The 21,235-nt window shown below is 36.6% G+C and overlaps 1 protein-coding gene across 1 annotated transcript in view; it reads left to right on the forward strand.

Annotated features, from left to right (window-relative positions):
• Positions 1-12,553, forward strand: part of LOC149549779 (Optic atrophy 3 protein (OPA3)) — a 34,670-nt gene extending 22,117 nt beyond the window's left edge. Inside the window, exons 2-4 of the mRNA XM_089793042.1 lie at positions 1,581-1,715; positions 2,067-2,153; positions 11,944-12,553. Of these exons, the coding sequence (XP_089649168.1) occupies positions 1,581-1,715; positions 2,067-2,153; positions 11,944-12,111 (390 nt within the window). The 3' untranslated portion in view covers positions 12,112-12,553. The remainder of the gene's footprint in view (positions 1-1,580; positions 1,716-2,066; positions 2,154-11,943) is intronic.
• The last annotated feature ends 8,682 nt before the right edge of the window (positions 12,554-21,235 follow it).

Raw genomic sequence — 21,235 nt, forward strand, 5'->3', positions numbered from 1 at the left:
CATATTTCGGGTTTTATCCTCCAGGACAACTTTTGATGTTCAGTGCCAGGGAATTTTTGGTGGATCACTGATAATTGTTCCATCGGGGTTGCCCTTCTTTATTTTGGTTGGATAGGTAGAGTTGCTATGATAGTCTTGGTATACCCATGACTGCGTAATGCCTTTCCCCTTTCTTCATGGAGGTTTGATAAGATCTCGAAGCTGTTATTGCAATTTATGCTAAAGTCCTTCACCTTTTGTGGATAAGCATTTCTGTTAATAAATTTAGAAGCAGAGCCTATCTTGTATGCGTTCTTGTTGGCTGAGTTATCGACATTCTGAATTCGCGCTGTCGTTCTCCATCCTTTGGAAACCCTACCGTTGTCTGTCCGGTTAGGTTTTTGCCTCTCTGTTTGTATAATTATTGCAAGGTTTGTGCTCGCAATAGAAGGAATTTGCAAATTTAGAAGTTTGCATATCTGTGAAGTCTCACAACCTTTATGGCTGTCTAACTTTATAGCATAAATAAACAAATATTAATTTATTGGTTGTTCAAATTGATGTTGAATTAGTATGCTGTGTTTGTAATATTTTTGATATTATTATGTAACATATATATGATATTTTATATTCAGAACTTAACTCCTGTTTTAAGGCTGCATATATACTATATATTAATTATTGATGATTCTTATATATTCTTTCATGAATGTACCCTTCATGTATACAGCCTTTAGATATTCTTTGCCATACCGGACCACTGTACAGACACAGACACAGTCCCAATTCAGTAACTTAGGTGAGATATCGTTGAGATTATGCCTGTCTTCAACAGGGTATGGGGTATGCTTTGACCATATTATTTAGAATATCAAACGCGGTGTATATTCAAATGTACCCTATAACAGTTGCACCTTAACCTTGTCACATATCAACTGGTATAATGGGCTACCTCATTGCATTGGGGGATCTGAATCTTGGTTAATATGTTTGGAGTATACCCTGTTATTATTACACCGAATCCCTTAAACTTGCTAAAATGAAATTTAAAAAGAAAATTTCCCCCTTTTATATCTGTTTGCTTTCCTATTTTTATTCATAAATTAAATACATATATTTTGATTCTATATAATATGTGATGATGTATGCCAGTACAAGCTAAGTTGTATTTGCAATTTTACATGATGATATTTACTTCAGAGTTGTAATTATAGTGATAAACTTGACTTTTTGAGAGTACAGTAAACATTTATGCATTTGGGGTTAGATTGGAGATGGAGGAGCTGCCATGAGAAGACTTTAAAGAAGATATTCTCCTCCTTGTTCCAGACCCTTTTACAGTATATTTACTTTTATGTGCCCAAGAATGTATAAACAAACCCCTATATGTCCATCACTATCTTTTTCTTGTCTCTACTGTCTTCATGATGCTTGTTATTTGGCATCTTGAGAAATAATTATTGATTAAGGGAATTATCTATAGTAATTTGATAGACTATTTTCAAAGCAATTTTGTATAATTTACCAGCAACTCAATCACTGTCATCATATCTTGATGGCCTTGCTCTTGCATTGCATTAATGTGGCTATTTCATGTGCAGGCAAATCATAAATTTTCTACAAACTTGCAAAGGCGAATTTATGGACATTCCACTGATGTGGAAGTTCGCCCCTTGAATGAGGAGAAAGCTGTACAGGCTGCCACAGATCTTGTTGGAGAAGTTTTTATCTTTTCGGTAATATTTTCTCATTTAATCAAAACCTGATATCCTTTGCTATGTGCTTGTTGAATCAGGTGTTTAGATGAGTGTTCAGAATTTTATTAGCTATGGAAATTATGTTTTCTTACACCTATTTAGCTATAAATAGGTATGAACATTCAGGTAGGTTAATTTTGGGTTCCAGCAGCAGTTATCAATCTAAATTGTATCCTAGGATTCCTTGCCTAGTGCTTAGTGAAAGTGGACGGTGACATTTATTGATGACTTGTCTAAAGTTTGCAGGTTTCATAAATTCAGTATATATATATATATATTTGTTTGTTTTTATTTCTTGATGTGATTGATTTGGGTTTTCCACTTCACAAGGTTGGGGGCGCTGCTGTAATCTTTGAAGTACAGAGGAGTGCCAGATCAGAAGCTCGTAAGGAAGAAGCTCGCAGACAAGAACTAGAAGTGAGTATATAACTATTTTTGTGAAGTCTTTAATACTTAATGGAGGTCACTTTCTGATGAGTCAAAAAATGACATCATCATGAGGGTCAGTCATGTTTGCAGTTGAGATTATAATCAAGTAGCTAGATTTTTTGTGTATGCAAGCAGTAGAGGCCATCTTACTACACAGAAGTACAAGTCTGTAATATATGCAGGGCTGACTAAAACTTGTTTGAGCAAACCTAGCAATAACAGACCATAATGTCCCCTTTATATGAATTTTGTTTTATTGGTATTTTTCTTATTTTTATAGAATACACAACTGAAACAGCAACAAAAACTTGTAACGCAAATATATATTGCAACTACGAAGTTGGAAACTTCACCAAAACCTTCAAATAACTTTAAGTCCCACTCAAATCTGATTAGAAATCAATATGAAAGTAGCAATGACATTGATCTTACCTAATTGCAAGATGGAAAGAATGATTGCAACCACATAATTCAAGTTGGGAAAAAGAATTTTCAAAATTACCACTTTCCCAAATCAACCCACAAGTGAACAGTGATAGATATGAAATATAGCCACTCATAATGCACTCTAACTGATTTATTCATTCTCTTAAGACAGGTACAACACAATGTCTAACTTTTTGTTAAGCGGGATAGCACCTTGTATGACTGCTGGAAGAGTACCTTATACTCTGGTTAACCTTTTGGTGACTGGTACAACACCTTAGATGAATGGCATAATCTTTCAGAATGCTAAGACAACACGTTATATGATTGATATAGCCTTTTGATTACCATTACAGCACCTTATATGACTAATTTAAGCTTCTGATGACTGGAACAGCACCTTCTATCAGTGAGGATGATTGTTGTATTAGAATAATGTTTACTTATAGTTTCATGGTCAATATTTTAAAATAATAATGCAGTGTGTCTTTAGTGAGATTAGTTTTATTAGTTGGTTTTTATTTTTGTATTCAGTTATCGATTGTTTTGTGTAGAAACATCGTCTTGTACTTTTAAGTTTTCTATTTAAGGAGACTTTGTCTCCATTGTCTAATATCAAACTATCAAGCTTTGTAACATGGTTTAGAGTGGGTTTGGTTCCAACTCCCTCAAGGGAAGCCCAAGGTTATGTGGGTTGCATGTACTTGGATGTGTTTTTTGTGAGTTGCATGTGCTGTCATCACACAAAGTGTGTAATGTTTTACGTGCGATGAAGTTTGGTTGTTTTCTAGGGTATTTTACCATGCAAAGTTTGGAGTTTTGTTGTGTGAAATTTTCTATGATAGGTTGTTTCATTTGCTGCAGTTGGAGGGTTTTGCATGATTTTGTCCTAAAAATCATGGTGTTTTGTGTTTTCTAATTTTTTACCTTGAAAAATTCTGTGGGGGTTTTATAATTTGTCCTCGAAAAATTATTGAGCGTTTTGTGCAAGTTCTTGCCTTAAAAGTCGTTTTGTAAAAGGTTTTTACTGTTTTTCCTTAGTTACCTGATTCTCACCCTAGAACCTCTGATACCGGATTTCAGTTTGTGTGGGGTCTTTGCTGGGTCTAGGCGGGGTCATTGATCAGACTGGTGGCCCAAAAAAACATTAAAAAACAGAATTTTTGCTAACCCTAAAATGACCCCATATGAAGCCTCCAAACACATAGACACACTTGAACCCATACAAACCATAATAATTTTTTTTTCACAAACCCCAGTATTGGGTTCTCGTATCTGAACCCATTCCCAAACCCGAACCAGTAACTTAGCATTTTTACTCAAATACAAAAGTTTTGTATTATGATTTGTCTCAGATTTTGTGTCGAGTTTTGATCATTTCTAATCCTAAAAAATCGTGTTTAGTTTTTTTGATTTTATCCTCAAATTCGTTTTTGGAAATTATGACTGGTGTTGCTAGTCTTAGGCGTTTTCAACTATTTAAAAAAAAAATCATTGGAGGATTTTGATGATTTTTTGCACAAAAATTGTGGTTTCTTGTAGCTGTTATGGATTACACCTAGAGTTGCTAAGGCAATCATTTGCACAAGGGCTTGCTGTATTGTTCTCCAAAAATTGTGGTTTCTGTTTTATCTTGGTGTCTCTGGCTACAGGGAGTGATACCTTTGTTTCCCAGCATTAGGTTGGATGGTTTGTGGTTAGCTTGATCAATTCCAAAAAGTTTGAAAATTTAGGGAGGGTCTTTGTAACATACTACTTTTTCCCATTTCTAAATAAACAATTAATTATAAACAAAATAAACTATATCTTACATATACACATGAAAGCAGTTATAACTACTACTATATGTATTCAAATGAAAGGGATCATCGATTATGCTAGATTAACTGAATCCTAGTCCATTGAAAGAAAGTAAATGATTTAACGATATTAATCAACTAACATATATCCAACTGAAAAGGTAAATACATAAAAATAAAGTACCTGTTAAAAAGAAGATAACTTGAATGTAGATCATATCTTTGTCTTGTGCAAGACTTGGCATTTAGTGGAGAGGAGAAGCATTCTCAGAGGCTTAACCTCCCAATATCGGACCCTTAAGTCTCCCCACACAATCTCAACCGAGAAAAGCCCTTCCTACCCGGGATAGGCATGGGACACCCCTGTCCTTCCACTGAGCATCCGGGTGTTAGAGTGTCAGCTAGGCAGTGAGCTAGGCTATGGAGTCCTTCCCATCAACCCATCTATCCAACTGCTAGCAACACTGACCTCTGGTGATCACAACAAGAAGCATGCCACTAAACCTACCCTGGCCATGGATTTAAATGGACAATTTGTACCCGATCACTCACTGCTCGACTTGACAACAAGATTAGTACCTTGTGATCACTATGAGCTGACTCAATCTACAATACTTGTTTAAGTTCATTACTTGTTTATTTTAGTTCTGATTTCTTCCTCTTATCTTGCTGGTATAACTCATTGTTCATTTACTATCAGCTCACACTCTTCATCTCGACCTTGCTGGTCATCCTTGATGAATCTCAGTTTGGCTGTCTATATCCTTGAACAATCACTGTTTAACACAGTCAATTACTTTTTGGCCACAGCTTAGGTTTATGACATATATTTACTTAATGATTTCGTGTTATTTATTATCAGTTTCCTTAACTGATTGAGAGTGCTTCATTTTATCTTAGAGGCATATTGAAGATTCCCCTGTATAAATATTGCACGGGGTTAGAGATCCTTCCAATTCTGATCTAATTTCTGAAAGAACAATCATAACAGTATGCAATAATTAACTTTGATCCTTATGCATTCTTTATGCAATAAACTTATGCAAACAAGGCATTCAATTTGGAGTTAGTCCATCTGGTTCTATCTAATATATATCAATGTTTTTTTCAGAATCCCAAACTATAACTTTCAGAGCCTTTTAATATAACAAAATGGCAAGAAAACTTTGAAAGAATGCACAACCTGATAAAGGTATTATCACCCTCAAGTGCTAATGGAAACTAGATTGCCTAGTATGGCTTTTTTCTTGTAGATTATAGTGACATTGATACAAATGAATCACAGTCGAGTAGTAAGAAATCACATGTGCAAACCCACGACACTGTAGGTGCAATCTTAGAAAAAGGCCAATGAGATATTAATGCTAATAACAATGAGAAACATGACCCTGAATGTGCAGTTTGCAGTAGAGCTTATGTAGTATGAAAATGCTATTGCAATAATGGTGCATGACACTGCATGAAATTTTTTGCAACCGAGTAATATGAAATGCTTTTGTAGATATGGAGCATGAAAGTACGAATGAAGTCTGCAGAAGGTAAAAGAAATCACCAAAAAGCTAGCATATGCGAGCACCCTCACTGATATATATGAATTGCATGAAAGAGATTTTCAGCATAATAGAAAATCAGTCCATTCAGTGCATGCTTCAGCACACTTTTGAGTTACTCATGGCTGAAACTAGTCTGAGTAATCCACTTTTCAGAACACATGGTGTGGCTGACACAGTTTTTGACTACTCATGGACACCATCAACTTGGGTTCTCCAGTTGCTACTCACAGGACTGTCAAAGACATAAGTTGAATAGTCTTTTCTGCAAATTCCATCGCTCAAAAATAATACTGAGTTTTTCACTAGCATAGAAAATTGTGGTAAATTCACAAATTTCATCACTAAGAAGAAATGTTGAGTTTTCATTCAGCATTGAAAATGAGGTGAACAGTTTCATGGCAAATGGTCATGGTGTTCAGCATCGATTAAGTTAAATAGACTCACAGAAACAAACTCGGGTCTTAACGTCAATTTCATATCTTGAAAAACTATAGAAGGGTATCGATGAGGGAAAACTTTTTCCAAACCATTGGAGCATTGTATCAAGAAAAACAGGCACCGAACATAAGTTTTTTGATGTGCAACACAAACAATGATTGTAGTGCTAGGAGTTATACTGTAGTATTTAAAAGCAGCCAAATAACTAGGGGGCTAACCGATTACAAAAGCAAGTTCCAACAACAGATTGTCAGGTTGTCAACAACACGTAGTCGGTGACTCAACATAACAGGTGCTGATTAAAATTACAAATAAACTGCCAACACAACACAAAGGCCTTTGTCCGAACCAGAAAGGGCCAAACTCACACTGCAAGAGAAGAAAGGTGAGATTTCTTTCTACGCCATCAGACAATTGTCAAGGCGATACTATTCTTAGGCTCCTCCATAAAGGGGAGTCCGCTAGGGCAGCTGATAGCACAGCTGCTTGAGTGCTGTAGAAGCTGAGCAGCGCCAACAGATTGTTGGTTCAAAGCAGTAGTAGTAGAGGGAGCGGATATGTCCTAGCTGGAGGGCATTGCACCAATAAAAATGTGGGGAGCAGCAAGGGTTGCTGCAGGAGCAAGAATTGGAATAGCAACTGAAAGCCTGGCCTTGATCTGTGGCAAGGGCATTTTGAATATTTTCTGTAGGGATGTCATATTTGTTAGCAATCTATGAATCCTCAAGAGGACTTAGAATGAGTGTCAGCAACATAGTTTGTCAAATGATCATTACTTGCAGCCTTCCACCAAGAAGCAACATATTTGAGGCACAAAAGAGTGCAATCAATAGCCATGTGACCAGTAGAGAAGCAATACGGACAACGAAAGGGAAGGCCCTCATAATACAGCGCTTGAGTCCATGGCCTGTCCCCAACCATGAGCATCATGTCCCTAGGAAGTGGTTGAGACATCCATATCAACCAAGATGCAGGCAAAATAAGATTGGTCCAAAGTCATCATAGCTTCATCCACCTTAGGGACTTCCCGACAACCTTAAGGCAAGACATCTCCCAGAAATGGAGTTGGAGATTTAGAAGGCAAACCCACACAGAATGCATATTGAGTGGTTTAGTGAGATTTTCTAGGGCTTAGCATAAATGGAATGATTTCCCCAAACCCACAACTTGGTTCATAATCAAATCCGGATCTTCAGAAGAAGAAAATGAAGCAATAAAAAACTCCTTTGCACAAGGGTAGAGCTTAATGTCAACCAAGACAAGAGGTCACCAAGAGTTCGTAACCTAACAGTGCAGATCCGGGGAGAGGGCCAAAAGCCTACGAATCTACCAATCAACCCACGACTTTGGTAAAGTCCACATTGTGCACCACTTTAGGGCTACAAACTACCATAGGTGAGGTCTTGGTGCAAGCAACGAGACAAGCTTTCACCTTAGACGGGATGGTAGTGGTAGATTTAGCAGTAAAAGTGTAGCTCCTTCCACCAGAGGTAGTAGAGTTTTGAGGGGGGGACCCCTCTCCTGTCAGACTTAGGTCCTCAAACACCAACACCGGGAGCAAGAATGCTAGTAGAGGGGGCACCAAAAATAGATTTAGCACCCAAAGGAGAGGGTCCTCCATAGGGACCTGTTCCTGCGGCAACATAGGAAGGAACTCCCCCTAGCACTGGAAACCCAACATCTGGTCCCATAGGCACACTAGTGGCCAACAACATGAGAGAACTGAGTGTACTAGGAGAACTTTGACAAAGGACATAGAAGATGCTGTGAGCACAAGGGGCAAGACATTAGCAACAACAACATTCATGACCCAAGCAGTGCCGCCAACATCAATAGGGAATATACCATTTGGGGCTAGAATCCTTGTAGCACTCAGAGCGGGGGGACGAAATCTCTCAGATGTCCTAGCTTGTGCACCCACATTCTGCGGCACCAAACCAGACACACGAGTAGCAGGCAGAGGCAATGCAGAGCCGGTGTTTAAATTCTGCAGTGGGCGGGAAGAGCCATTACATGCGTCCATGTTGTTTCTCAGGTTGGTATTGTATTCTTATTGTTAAATATGTACATTTGGTTCAAATAATGATAAGCACTTATTGAATATTTTTTTGATTGTCCAAATTTATTGCATTCCAGTTTTCAATAGTGCCTAGATTTCACGCCCAACCTTACTCCATTTTCATTTGTTGTGCTTAGTTGAGGGAATAGTTGGACTTTTATGTGATCCTATTGCCCCATACATTATATTTTGTATAAGTTGTGCTATGTTCTTAACTATTTTGTGTTGTATTTTGTTCTAGAAGTTTGGACTTTTGTGTTCATTCCCTACCACAGTCATCAGTCCTTGCACAACTATTGGCTTGCCACTTATATATATGCATCTCTTTTCACACCGATGGAGGGAGATCTTGTACGCTTCTTTATGCCACATTGCCTATGTATTTTTTGGAGAGTTGTACATTTATATTTGAGCATAGTGAGAATGATTACCATCTTGGTAATGTAGGCTGTGGATATCCTGTTCTCTATATTCTCGTGTTGTTATTTGTATTCTGAACGGGCTTCATTTGATTCTTCAATGCTATGTTTTTGTGCGTCTCTAAATGAACTTGTTCCATAGACTCTGTGCATTCATATGACAACCATTTAGAGTTTCAAAGTCAGAGACAAGAAGTGATACCAATTTGTTGTTTTAGGTTAGGTTCATATACCATAAGGCATAAAATCATCTATAGGTAATGAAAGGGAAAATATGAACGTTATAGAAAAATATCAAAGTATTTGTTTATCTCAGACTTGAGCCACTTTCAGATCAGACTGTATATTATGGTGATGATAGTATTGGGTGACTGAAGTAATCGTTTATGCCTTGTTAATGATTTCAATATTTCCAGTCACCAATGGCAGAGGATACAAGTATTCACATGAAGAGTCAATGTCCACGGAGGGACATGTGATGCAGAGAGAACAACAAAAGTGTGCTTTATGGGCCTTCTACAAATTTTTAAAGTTATAGAACCAACTCTATTCTGGCACTCCTTAACCCTTACTATGTTCACAAACCTAATAGACCTAATTAGGCTTGGATTAAAAAGAAAGTACCAAGGAATGGGTACATAGAATCAATCAAAAACTTAAAATATAATATTCCACTCAATACTTGGGTAGGGATACACATTTTTAATCCTTTCCAAGCCATTCAAATGAATGCAAGATTGTTGTAACTTTTAAGAACAATTTCTCAACGAGGGCAGAATTTAAAACCCTCAATCAGTCATTAATAACTTCCATAAATGAAAGAATTAAACAAATCCTTTTTGTGATATTCAATAAAACTGAGTTAAAAACATTTTCTCCAAGTTATAGCGAAATCCAAACAATGAAATAAAAGTTATTGCAATTTCCTAAAAACTGTTCATATTATGACAGAATCTGACCAGTCTTCACCAAAACGGCCATAACTTCTTCCAAACGTAATGAAAATCTTCCAAACCAAAACCAAATCAAAGTTAACTCATATACCGTTCTGAAAATATAAGTTTCAGGTCTGTATCATTCAAACTGAGTTCGCATCAACCAAAACATCAAAGAAATTGCAGGAAAAAACAACTAGAAAACTGAAATATACAACATTAAAATAAGTTTTCTTCCATTCCAAATCCTTCCTCCAACTTCTCCAACTTACGATTTCATCTTTTGGAGACCAAATATATATATTTTGGAATCACATTAAACTCTTCAACCAACCTACAACTGCCCGTTTACATATTTGAACAAACTTTTAAAAAGTTGTCACCAAGTTGTAAAAGTTGTCATTACAATTTTGGCAACTTTTGAACAACTTTTACAATTATTATCCAAATTACTTAAAACTTTCCATAAACCCTTAAAATATGATAGATATGACTTTTAAGATTCCAATCAATATATTTTCACTATATTTTGATACATTTGAGTGGTTTTATAACACTTAACATTTTTGAGGACCTTGTAAGTCGCTATGTTTTTCATGGCTTATGTAGCCTTACAAAATAATTTGAATGAACTCCAAATGGTATTTAGGTCCTTACATAACATTGAAACCATATTAAGGACAATTTAAAATATAAATTTATCCATGAAACATCAAATGTATAGGTGCCCCTGCACCAACATGAGTCTCCCATGGCATAGGCCACAGAGAGTCATGGCCCTCCGTGGCTTGACTAAAACATTTAAGACACCGATCTTAGACTAACGGTTAGTCTAGACTCTAAATAGTCATGCAAATACATTAGGATAATTATAATTAGATTAACACAAATATATATATTTTAATAATCTGACGATTTCAATCTGAATGAATCTATAACCTTAACAGGTAATGTGGTGATTTGGATGAAACAAAACCAAAGAAGAGGAGACTGAATGATACAATTACATTTTTCTTTAGGACGTTGCAATCAAAGATGGCATGCATTATGAATCGCAAGTTTCTTTTACTTTCTTAATATTCTTCACCATAACATCTATATTCCTTAAATTTATCCTAATCTTTAGTAAACTCTGTTGGTGGCAAAAGGGCACTGTAGACTTTGAACAATGCATCAACTCTAAGTTGGCAACCTCTTATCTTTTCCATTTTGCATTCTATTTGAAATGAAAAATAATTTAAATCTAATTGCATTTTTTACAGCTGATAAACTTTTTTTTGCATGGTTGATGTTACTTAGAACTGTTTAGCTGCAACAAAGTCCTACTTTTAGCCCCTTTTGTACCAACAACAATATCACTTTTTCCTAACTTGAGAACGACCATTTGCTTGATATTTAACTTGCAAATTGGAAGGCAGTTACAAATACACAAAGTTACTTCCTACCTTGGACACATTTGTATGGAATGCAGTCAGATAAGATTAGATAAAGGAATATAGTAAATGTCCATTCGAACTGATTGAAAAGTGCAGTGCAACTGTTAAGCTGATTAAATTAGTTCCAGTGACATGAGATCTGATCAAATTTCTTCAGATGTGAAGGCTGACAAATTACTTCCTCAGTATGTCTGTCAATTGCCGCCGCCCCCCATTAAACTTTTTAGCTATGTAGCATTTATGAAGGGATCCACTGAGGAATCTTTGTCCATGCTTTTATGACATCACTTACACTGGATATTTAGTATCCACAGCAACTACCTTTTTGCACCAAGACATTTACCTTGGAAATTGAACTACGGCTGAACGTAAGATAGACATCAGTCATTAACTTTGATATAATTCTTGGACACGAACAATTTGGATGGGAGATGAGCCATGACTAAACCTTCATGAAAACTCAAACTTGTAGGCCTCCTGGTGTGCTACAGTTAATTTGTTTCGTTTATGGTTTCTGTTCTCTTGCATGGCTCATTTTATCATTATCAGTTTGCATCTAATTCAATAGGAGAATGTCTGTAAGCCATTCTTGGAAAGAAATGCATTCGCTAATTTTCATTACATTGATTAATGTCTGCTGTTTTCTTATAAAGGCATCCCATGCTGGTGTCCATTTGATATGATGTTTGATATATTGTCTATCTTATTACTAGGCATTGAGGCAAAGAGATGATGATTTGGCACGTGAATTGGTGCTTTTGAAACAAAGGTTTGATGAATTAGAACAGTATGCCTGGGGCCGTGGTATTGCTGGTATCTTTACCCGTAAGAACTCTGTGGGAGCTGAAGAAGAAAGGAAAACTCAACCAGCACCCACATAATCAATTTCTTCTATATGTGCAGGGAGTTGCAAAGATCCTTAGTATTTTATCAAATTGTTTTCTCTTACGAGCCACACTGATCCTAGTTGCAACACAAACATTGCTGATCTTGATCATATTCTATTCGCTTTTATCAGTGAGAAGTTCAAATTTTGACTATTAAGGCTTGCCATTTTTGTTACCATCTACGGTACCATGAAATTGCTTTATTACCTTTGTACCACGGGCAGGGTATAGTTAGTACAATTTTCTATTTATTTTCCTCACCATAGTGAAATGTATTCTTCCGTGAGCAAATAAAGAGTATCTTAAATTTTTTTGAAAAAGGAAACTAAACCACATTGTGGAGCTGCTTGATTACATTTTGAAGCGCTAATCATATTATGTGTAAAGATAGAAGTTGAGTTTATATAAGAGGGATTTATCACTTTTTATAATTTAATTCTTGAACTCTAACATCCAATTTGCAGACATATATCTATTTGTGAAGTTACATTTCCAAACAAATAACAAGGATCCTCATTTCCTAAATTAGTATTATTTACCAAACCTTAGAATATTGGATCAAACTTTTGTATTTATTTATTCTTAAGTTGAGAACATCATGTGATTGAATAGCCTTGGATTGAACTAACACACTCAGCAGAAAGACAAATGGTAATTTGATTGTCAGTCTGTACAAAGTGTATTAGACAAGGATTGGCTGGTTGTATTCCAACAGGTTTTTTTTCTGTTGAAAAGTAGCTATTTTACCACAGGCTCCAATAGGGATGGATGTGCATAGTATTTTTGATGAGATTGTCGTTGAATGTTTTTTTATTAGGAGCAGCAAAATGAGGGTTCTGTCCCTTACACAGTCACAGCCCATAGGTGTCAATAGAGATCAACAACAGACTAACAGTCAAGGTGGTGGCGACTACAAGGATAGGCCATAAATGGCACACTGGTAGAAAAGCTAGTAGCCCACCTGAAGAGTGGGTAGACAGCACACCCATAGTATCTAGAGAGAGAGAGATTAGTGGGTGTATCTAGAGAGTGGAGAGAGAGAGAGAGAGAGAGAGAGAGAGAGAGAGAGATCTTGGATGATGATGACACTATGCATAAAGCAAGTGAACTGGATTGAAGCAATTAATCAAAACATGAACAATGCTAGAAATAAGGTGATTTAATATTAAAACTATGTTGCATCTTAGATTCACAATCCTACACCACTAGTTGCAATGCAAAACTCACAATCCTACACCACTACTGTTGAAATGGTTTCTATACATGTATATTATGTTTGCTCAAACTCCTAGGAGGATTGGGGTAGGTTTTCTTGGGTTGTGGAAGTCATTAAGATCTAACATATTATGTGTTAGACACAAGAAGCCCTTCAAGCGTGACACATTGCTTTCAAATAGATTGGAGAAAACATCCTTGGTTGGGAACAATAGATTAAGACCTTAATAGATGTGTTTCATGAGTTAGAGCATGACCAAATGGGTGTAGAACTATCTTTGTTTTTGGAATATGAGGTCTTTGGTGAGATTCATGCCCTGTTAGATTAATTTTGAGTACTACTAGGAAAGAAACCGAGTTCTAAATAAATTACCATTGAACCATGTCCAAGATCAAATGTGAGGGGTTTTCTAAGTTTGCTGGAAGATCCTAAACCCCTTCTTTGCATCACCTTTCTACATGATGTGATACTAAATGACAATGACGTATTATAATATATTTGGAATGTAATGCCTCACCTAGGAACCCGTGAGATATTGACCTAAATGGATATAAAATTGTTGCAATATTCTTTATTTATATTTGCATTAAATATAAATTGAACAATACAAATGTGAAGACAACATAAGTTTAAATAACATTTATTAACATATGAGAGGACATTATACGTAATGTATGCAAATTCAGTTAACAATTCCAAGCTATTTTTACTTTTAACAACCTTAAATAAACTACCAAGATCAACCATAACATAACCACATCAGGTGGATAACAAGGTTGAAGACACTCTCCAAAAACATATGGATAACAACCAAAATGTCACCAAGTCTTGTGCTGCTAACATGAAAACTCTTGTCTAAACTGGAAAATTTGCATCATGAGAAGAATCTTGTTGATTTAGAGCAGATGGAGGATATAGGTATGGAGGGATCCTTGGGTCCAAGTAAAAGAAGGGCCAACACTAAGTGTGATGCCCCATTTGGGATTCCTTGCAATTAAGGATAAAATATATACTAACATATTTTTTTTGAAGCTTAAGAACATTCATACATCATACATAATGATCACAAGTAGATAAGATAAGATAATTCTATTAATATCCAACAAAAGACCAACGAAGGTCTATGGGATTGAGAACATACAACCATGAAAGCAACAAACAGGAGAACACCAAACAATGTCTGCAAAAGAGCAAGAACAAAAACCAAAAGAATAAGCGAGCAAGAACCACTCCGACAAAGAGTAGGGATCCAAGCTCAAAGATAGAAAGAATGAGAAAGAGAGGAGAAGAGAGAGAAAGAATGGCAAGAGTGCTGCCACCTAGGAAATGTCCGTAGCCTTTAGGACTTATTTCGATCTCGACTCCTAGCTAGTAGGGAAAGTGTCTCGAATCACAACCTCTAGGTTTTTGATCATTGCCCATTTACCCTTCTGTCTAGTAGCCACAACAAGAGCTCGAGCCTCCTTAAGTTCTGCCACTTGCGATTTAGTGAGATCCTCATCAAGATAAATCTTGATGGGGAGAGAGAAGAGTTTCCTCTTTGCCCTAAGAGTTCGGAGGCTCTCAGCAAGTGAAAGGAACTAGATAAAGAGGTTATTGTCATACCCAACCTAGGCACAATCAAGTGAGACGTCAATGATATCCAGTTGGTCTTTAAGGAAGGAGTAGCTTGCTACAAGAGGTTTGAGGCAAGGAAGAGGGAGATCGTGGACTCTCAAGTTTAGCTCGTGGGCACGCCTGACCCTTTCATCTGGTATCTTAGTTTGGACTAGCTTCTTTATGCGCGAGAGAGTAGCAGAAGGAGGGGAGGAAGAAATGGGGTTGATGCAAATAGATGCTCATGATTTCAGCTGCTGTTCTATTTCAGTTTGTAGGGAGCATTGTTTTTTATCGAGTTCCTCTTGCTTCATCTTCAAATCATGGATATCCATCATTTGCGTTGTGCACCAGATGTTATCTTGAATTTTATCTAGGTTGGTGACTGGTTCTGTTGTAGGCAGTAGTTAAGTTGCTCCTTCAAATCCATCCGTATACCTGTGATAGAGTTGTCAACGTGTTGTTTCAAATTGTTAATTGTCTCGCATAGTGACTGCACGATATCACGAAGAGTGTGATTCTTAGATTCAACCTCTTTCAATTGATTGTAGAGCTTAAGGGAGAGCAAGGATGCTGCAACGTCTTTTAGGGTTGCATTGTCAGTCTCAACTTTTGTCATACGATCAAGTAGCTGCTGGAATGTGATTGGGTCAGGTTGGGGGTTCATAGTGCACGAACAATGGTTTGACATTCTGTCAAATGGTTTGCAGGCAACTTGTAGACATAGAAGCAAACCTTGGTTGGATGATGTTTAGAATGGCTTTCAAATGCGAGGTAACCCCCCTCTAGATACAGGCCACTGCCAAAATGTTAGGCACCAGTCACCACAAAAACTAAGAAGGAAGATCCTGATTCGAGAAATCCACGGCACAATAGAAGACACACCACGGTGCCCTCAGTATTCACAACTCAGTAGAGGTGCGACATAGGAGAAGAGAGGTACGACACGAGAAATGAGCAGCGATAAGGGCCGAATAGCTACTAAGCCATCACGACTAGTCAAGCAGATAACAACTAGGAGAATGTGACGACTCTGCACGACATGACATGACTCACCTCTTGCAAACCACGACAACTCCAGGTGTCTCACGACATGGCATCTCACGACATCATCTCATGGATTGATATTGAAGTCACAGCTTTGCACGACATGACATCATCTCACGACATTACCTCACAACATCATCTCATGGAAAATATCTAGTAGGTATTTGCACCGAGATAACCCCTAGCACCGATGGATGTGGTAGACCAGGAGTCATTGATTGGAAGTACGGAAGCAAGGGACACCAAGGGCTATCAAAGTAACACCTCTGCAACAACTCCTCTCATGGCACTTGCAACTAACCAAAGATTCTCAAGGCAACCATTGCTCTCAATTGCATACATTTTCCATCTAGGCGATTAACATACAAGGTCCATTCCATTGTCCATTAATGATCGTTTTAATGCCCAAGTACAAATTCCTAAATGATTAATCCTTCAAGTTCATTTCCAACCAAGATGAGATTTATACCTATTAGTTTTGGACTGGGAAGGTACAACTTCCAAATGGGTATTTGAAAAACCAAATCACAAACTTTGAAAGTTTCTGGGATATTTGCCCAAAATATGGTGAAACACAATCAGTATCGTGCGATAAAACTCCCTTAGGAGTACGATAAGTACTTTATTGCATGATATGATGCATGAATTTGGTGAGATAAATCACTAGTAAATGGTGTGATAAAATGCACCTACTGCATGCGATGAAATGCATTTAGCATTTCATCATACAATATGATGCTCTAATTAGGTGTGATGAAATGCCTTTCAACATTTAATTGTATGATAAAACACTATCATGGTGTGATACAAGACGTACACGACTGTGGAAACTAGTACACATCCCAAAACATTAGGAAACCTCCACATCAGGGAGTATCAAATACACACAAATTGAGGAAATAAGCACTTGATCTTACCTCAAATAACAATACAATATATAAACATCTAAATCATCTAACTAACAAGATAAGTGAATATCTCAATACAAGAATAAGCCTCACCAAGCATGCAAGTACAAAAGTGAAATCAAGAGGACAAGCAAAGAAGGGGTAAGTCAACAATGTCTAGCATCTGGAAGATAGACATCCATAATCTTTGATCCCCAACAATAGTATAGGTAGCGATACCTCCTAATCACGTGGATCCTACAAGCCCACCCCAGTGTGCTCATAGAGATAGGGACCTAACCATAGTCACATAAGATACAAATAAGCAAGACTTACCCACATGCCAAATAGTACATGACACAAGTACACGTGACCATGAATGCAATGTAGTACATCAGGTCTTTAGTCAAAACACATTATAGGATAACTATGTAGAGACTCTAGTGGAGTCTAATTGCTTGGCTCATACTAGCCCAAGTAGTATGAAATGGTATGGTAAATCAACTCCCTCGAGAGGCCGCATATTGTGTCCTTGTACTAGCTCGTGCAAGAGATTGGCTACCGTCCAAACAACACACCTTCATATCGACTCCCTTGGGACGTTCGACTACTGTAGCAGTGTCCTCTTATCTTGCATTAAGTTTTATTATCTGATGTTTATTATTTGGTTATCACTTTATTACAACCTCTCCACATTACCTTATTGGCCGCTTTTGGGTTGGGGTACCTGTGAGAAGCCACTCCACATGTCTACCCATACATAGCCTTTCTCATTATACAGTGAGTTCCATAAGGCAATGCAAATTCCCAAGCCAACCCCAAATGCACAATCACTCAATTGGCCTAAATCTAGGAGTTTGGGTCTTGCAAGATCTTGCCATAGACACACTCACATGCATGTGGATGGGCGTAACTAACTCCACATAGAATAATGATATAACAATAGGCAAGAGTTGGATTTGAGAAATGCAATATCACAATTAAATCATAAATACATAGGAAAACAATTGAGTGGAAACCACAAGGAAGCTAAAAAATACATGAATCAATTGGCCACTTTACCAAGGGCACGAATTTTCATGTAATCTTCTAATCATCTTGTTAGAACATGAGGATGCCATACAATCCCAAAAATACACCAATACTCAAAATTTGACAAAATTTGTCAAGAACGAAAAGTCCACATTTACAATTAAAAGCACACTTTAAAATTGGGATATAAAATATCTTGAAATGTCCCCTAACCATTCTGACTCCCTGATCCTACTCATTGTAGTAAAGACTACTAACACAAAATCCAAATCAAGCCAAACACGGCGACAAATAATTATTAGATGTCACATACAATGAAGGGACACCAAAAACACACAAAATTCAAACATTTTGAAATTCAAATCGAAAACCCGCTTCCAAAATATATTCTAGGCATACACACAAAATCCAACAACATAAAATTACCCCAACTTTCATTTCCAAACATGAAAACACATAAACAAATATTCCCGTCCAACTGGGTCATCAAACCGCGTAAAAATAGAAGGGATCACTAGTTCTCAACCTCCAACCATTTAGGATCGAATGATGCATGGAGAAACAAAGTAAATCAATAGAAACGTGAGATCCCTAGCTCCCACCGAATGCTAATACCAAGGAATGCAACAATAAAATAACAAGACCACTGAATGCGATAGGAAACTCCACAAAGAAGGGGAACCTTGCTACAAATCCAATGAGTCTATCTTTGCAACGATCCGATGAACCAATCTTCATAATGAACACAACAATAAATTCTCCCAAAGGGTTTCAAAGAAAATTCTTCAATTCTTAAAATCACAAAGTGATAAGTGAGGATTAAAATCCTCTTAAGGAATAATTCGCACCAAGATAGTGATAAGTGTAAATTTTTGCCTAATATAAGCACTATATTACCCATTTGGTCATTTTATAGATAGCGACAAGTATAAAACTTTGCCTAATATAAACACTTTTATTAAAGTGGCTTATAAATTAAACTATTAAATCACTTAATAGACTAATTGGCTCATTTCCCACATTAAATAAGATAATTCTACACATTTTAAATTCAACTACAAAAAACTAGTTGGTAAATAAAACAAATTAAATCAAATAATTAAAATCCGCACAAATTATTAAATCAACATTTAAGGTAAAAGACAAATATCCAAAACATAAAAGCATACGAGAAATGAATTCAATAAAATCCATCTGATATATAGCCAGTCACCCAAATCTGAATATAATTAACCATTTCCCAATTATTCTAATCATATATCAATAGAAAGAAAAACATAATTACTTGATAACATATATGTCATAATACTTTGGAGAACCCCTAACAATAATTTTGAAGTAACATCAATAATCTCAAATACAAGGTACATCAAAGAACATAAGCTAACATCAGATAGATATGGTCAAAATACCACTAACAACCTGATCAAACATAAAAGTCAACATTACTACAGGGCCTAGAATTAGGTGTAGTAGTCAAATGCATCACACAATGCAACCAATATTATATCTCAAGGGTACTCACATAATAACACCATGATACCACACCAATCTAGGTAACTGTTTGCACATACCTTAGTGAAACCATCAAATACATTATAAGTCTCATAAGTCAGACATAAAACATAATTAGTCTGTTGATACAACAACATAATCAAATCACACTCTGAAAGCAAGAACATCAAGGCACATCCATCAGGATAATATGCAACACGTAAATAAGAGAGAGACTACACTAAGAAGTTAGCCATCACAGGGCATTATTGATCTAAAAAACTGTTGCGTCACCAGTACATTTTGACATTTTGTTGACGACAAACCGTTAGAATTGTAACACCCTATCGTTGCCATGTTGACACCAAGGGGCATCAGTACTATTGTGTCACAACTTTTGGCAATAGCCCCCATTGTCACATGTTCGACGAAAGCTACCATCACAAATTATTGGATGATTGACCAAGCAGTGCGATACCCACGTCATCGCAAATGCTGGCCTTTCGTCAAAATTGCAATGTTAGTTGTTGTTGGAAAACCTTGGCCGTTGTTGTTGCCAAGCTATATTCTACAATGGTGAGCCTAAAATCTTAGATGTCGAGGCATTGCAAATTGTCATCGGGAAGTCGTTGCAAAATACTTAGTTGCGACGACAATGCTATATAACTGACAAGGCGTCCCAAATGTCTATTAGTCTTTCTGTCGTCTTGGCATCAATTATATAGCATTGTTGTCAGAATAAGTGTCACAATTTGTCTCGACCATCGCAATACCGACAACAACCAATATTTACGAAAAAATGGACTCCCTCAGGCTATTGTTGTAGGCATGCTTGCTCAGTATGGGAAGATTGTGTATATCTCATTATCATTAAAGGAGGTAGAGGGGAGGTTTGGTTTTGTGGTGTTGTAGCTAAGATCGATAAATGATTATTTGGATTGCCCGCTACATGATCATATGATTGCCTAGGCCTCATTATTATTTATGATCTTAGTATAGTCTGCCTCTATATCTATAGTTAGTACTATTACTACTACTACATACTCTGCAAATAGAGGAGATAGAAATTTTGTCCAATGATACAAAAAGTTGAGAATGTTGCTTTTTGGAGTAGTGCTTGGCTTTGGATTGTTGTTTGAATTTATATGAAATTAGGCATGCCTCCAATCATATGTGACCACTTTAGTTATGAATGAAAGAAAAATTAACCTTTTAGACAGAATTGGTAAGTATACCAAGGTAAGTAAATGTTGTAGTCATCAAAATTGCACATTAGCTTGTGGGGGCACAAGGATTACAATTTTATTTCTTGCAAAAAAGATGAGAATAATAGGGACATTGAAAAATAATTTCAACACTTTTTAATGTTTGTATATCTAATAGTTATTTTGAGATATTATTGTTTGCTAGCTTAAGTGTAAGGTAAGTAGATGTTACAATTGTGATTGTGATAGTTGAAGGAATATTTTTTTTGCTTTCCTTGTATTCATAAATCCACTTCAAATTAGTTTTGGCCACTCAATAGACCAATCAATCCCTTGCTTTCAAAATTGCATTGTTTCATAAAATTTAATTTTTCTATCAATTTTTTTTCTTTTATGAGTTGTATTCTTTAACCATGAGTATTATGTTTAATCAGAACATTCTAAATGTTGATGGCTTAGATGGCTTTTATGGGGACCAACCATAATTCATCCCATTTTCTTTCTCTATTAGCGAAAGATTATTTGATGGATGTGTTAAAATTCAAAATATTTAACTACTTCTCCCTCCCACCTACCTACACATGGCTCAAAGATACCACACTGCAAAAGAAGCTAAAAGCTACCAATTCAAAATATAGGAA

This window comes from Cupressus sempervirens, chromosome 7 (assembly GCF_028749045.1).
Source record: "Cupressus sempervirens isolate cs-2001-9-10 chromosome 7, ASM2874904v1, whole genome shotgun sequence".
Taxonomy (NCBI): domain Eukaryota; kingdom Viridiplantae; phylum Streptophyta; class Pinopsida; order Cupressales; family Cupressaceae; genus Cupressus; species Cupressus sempervirens.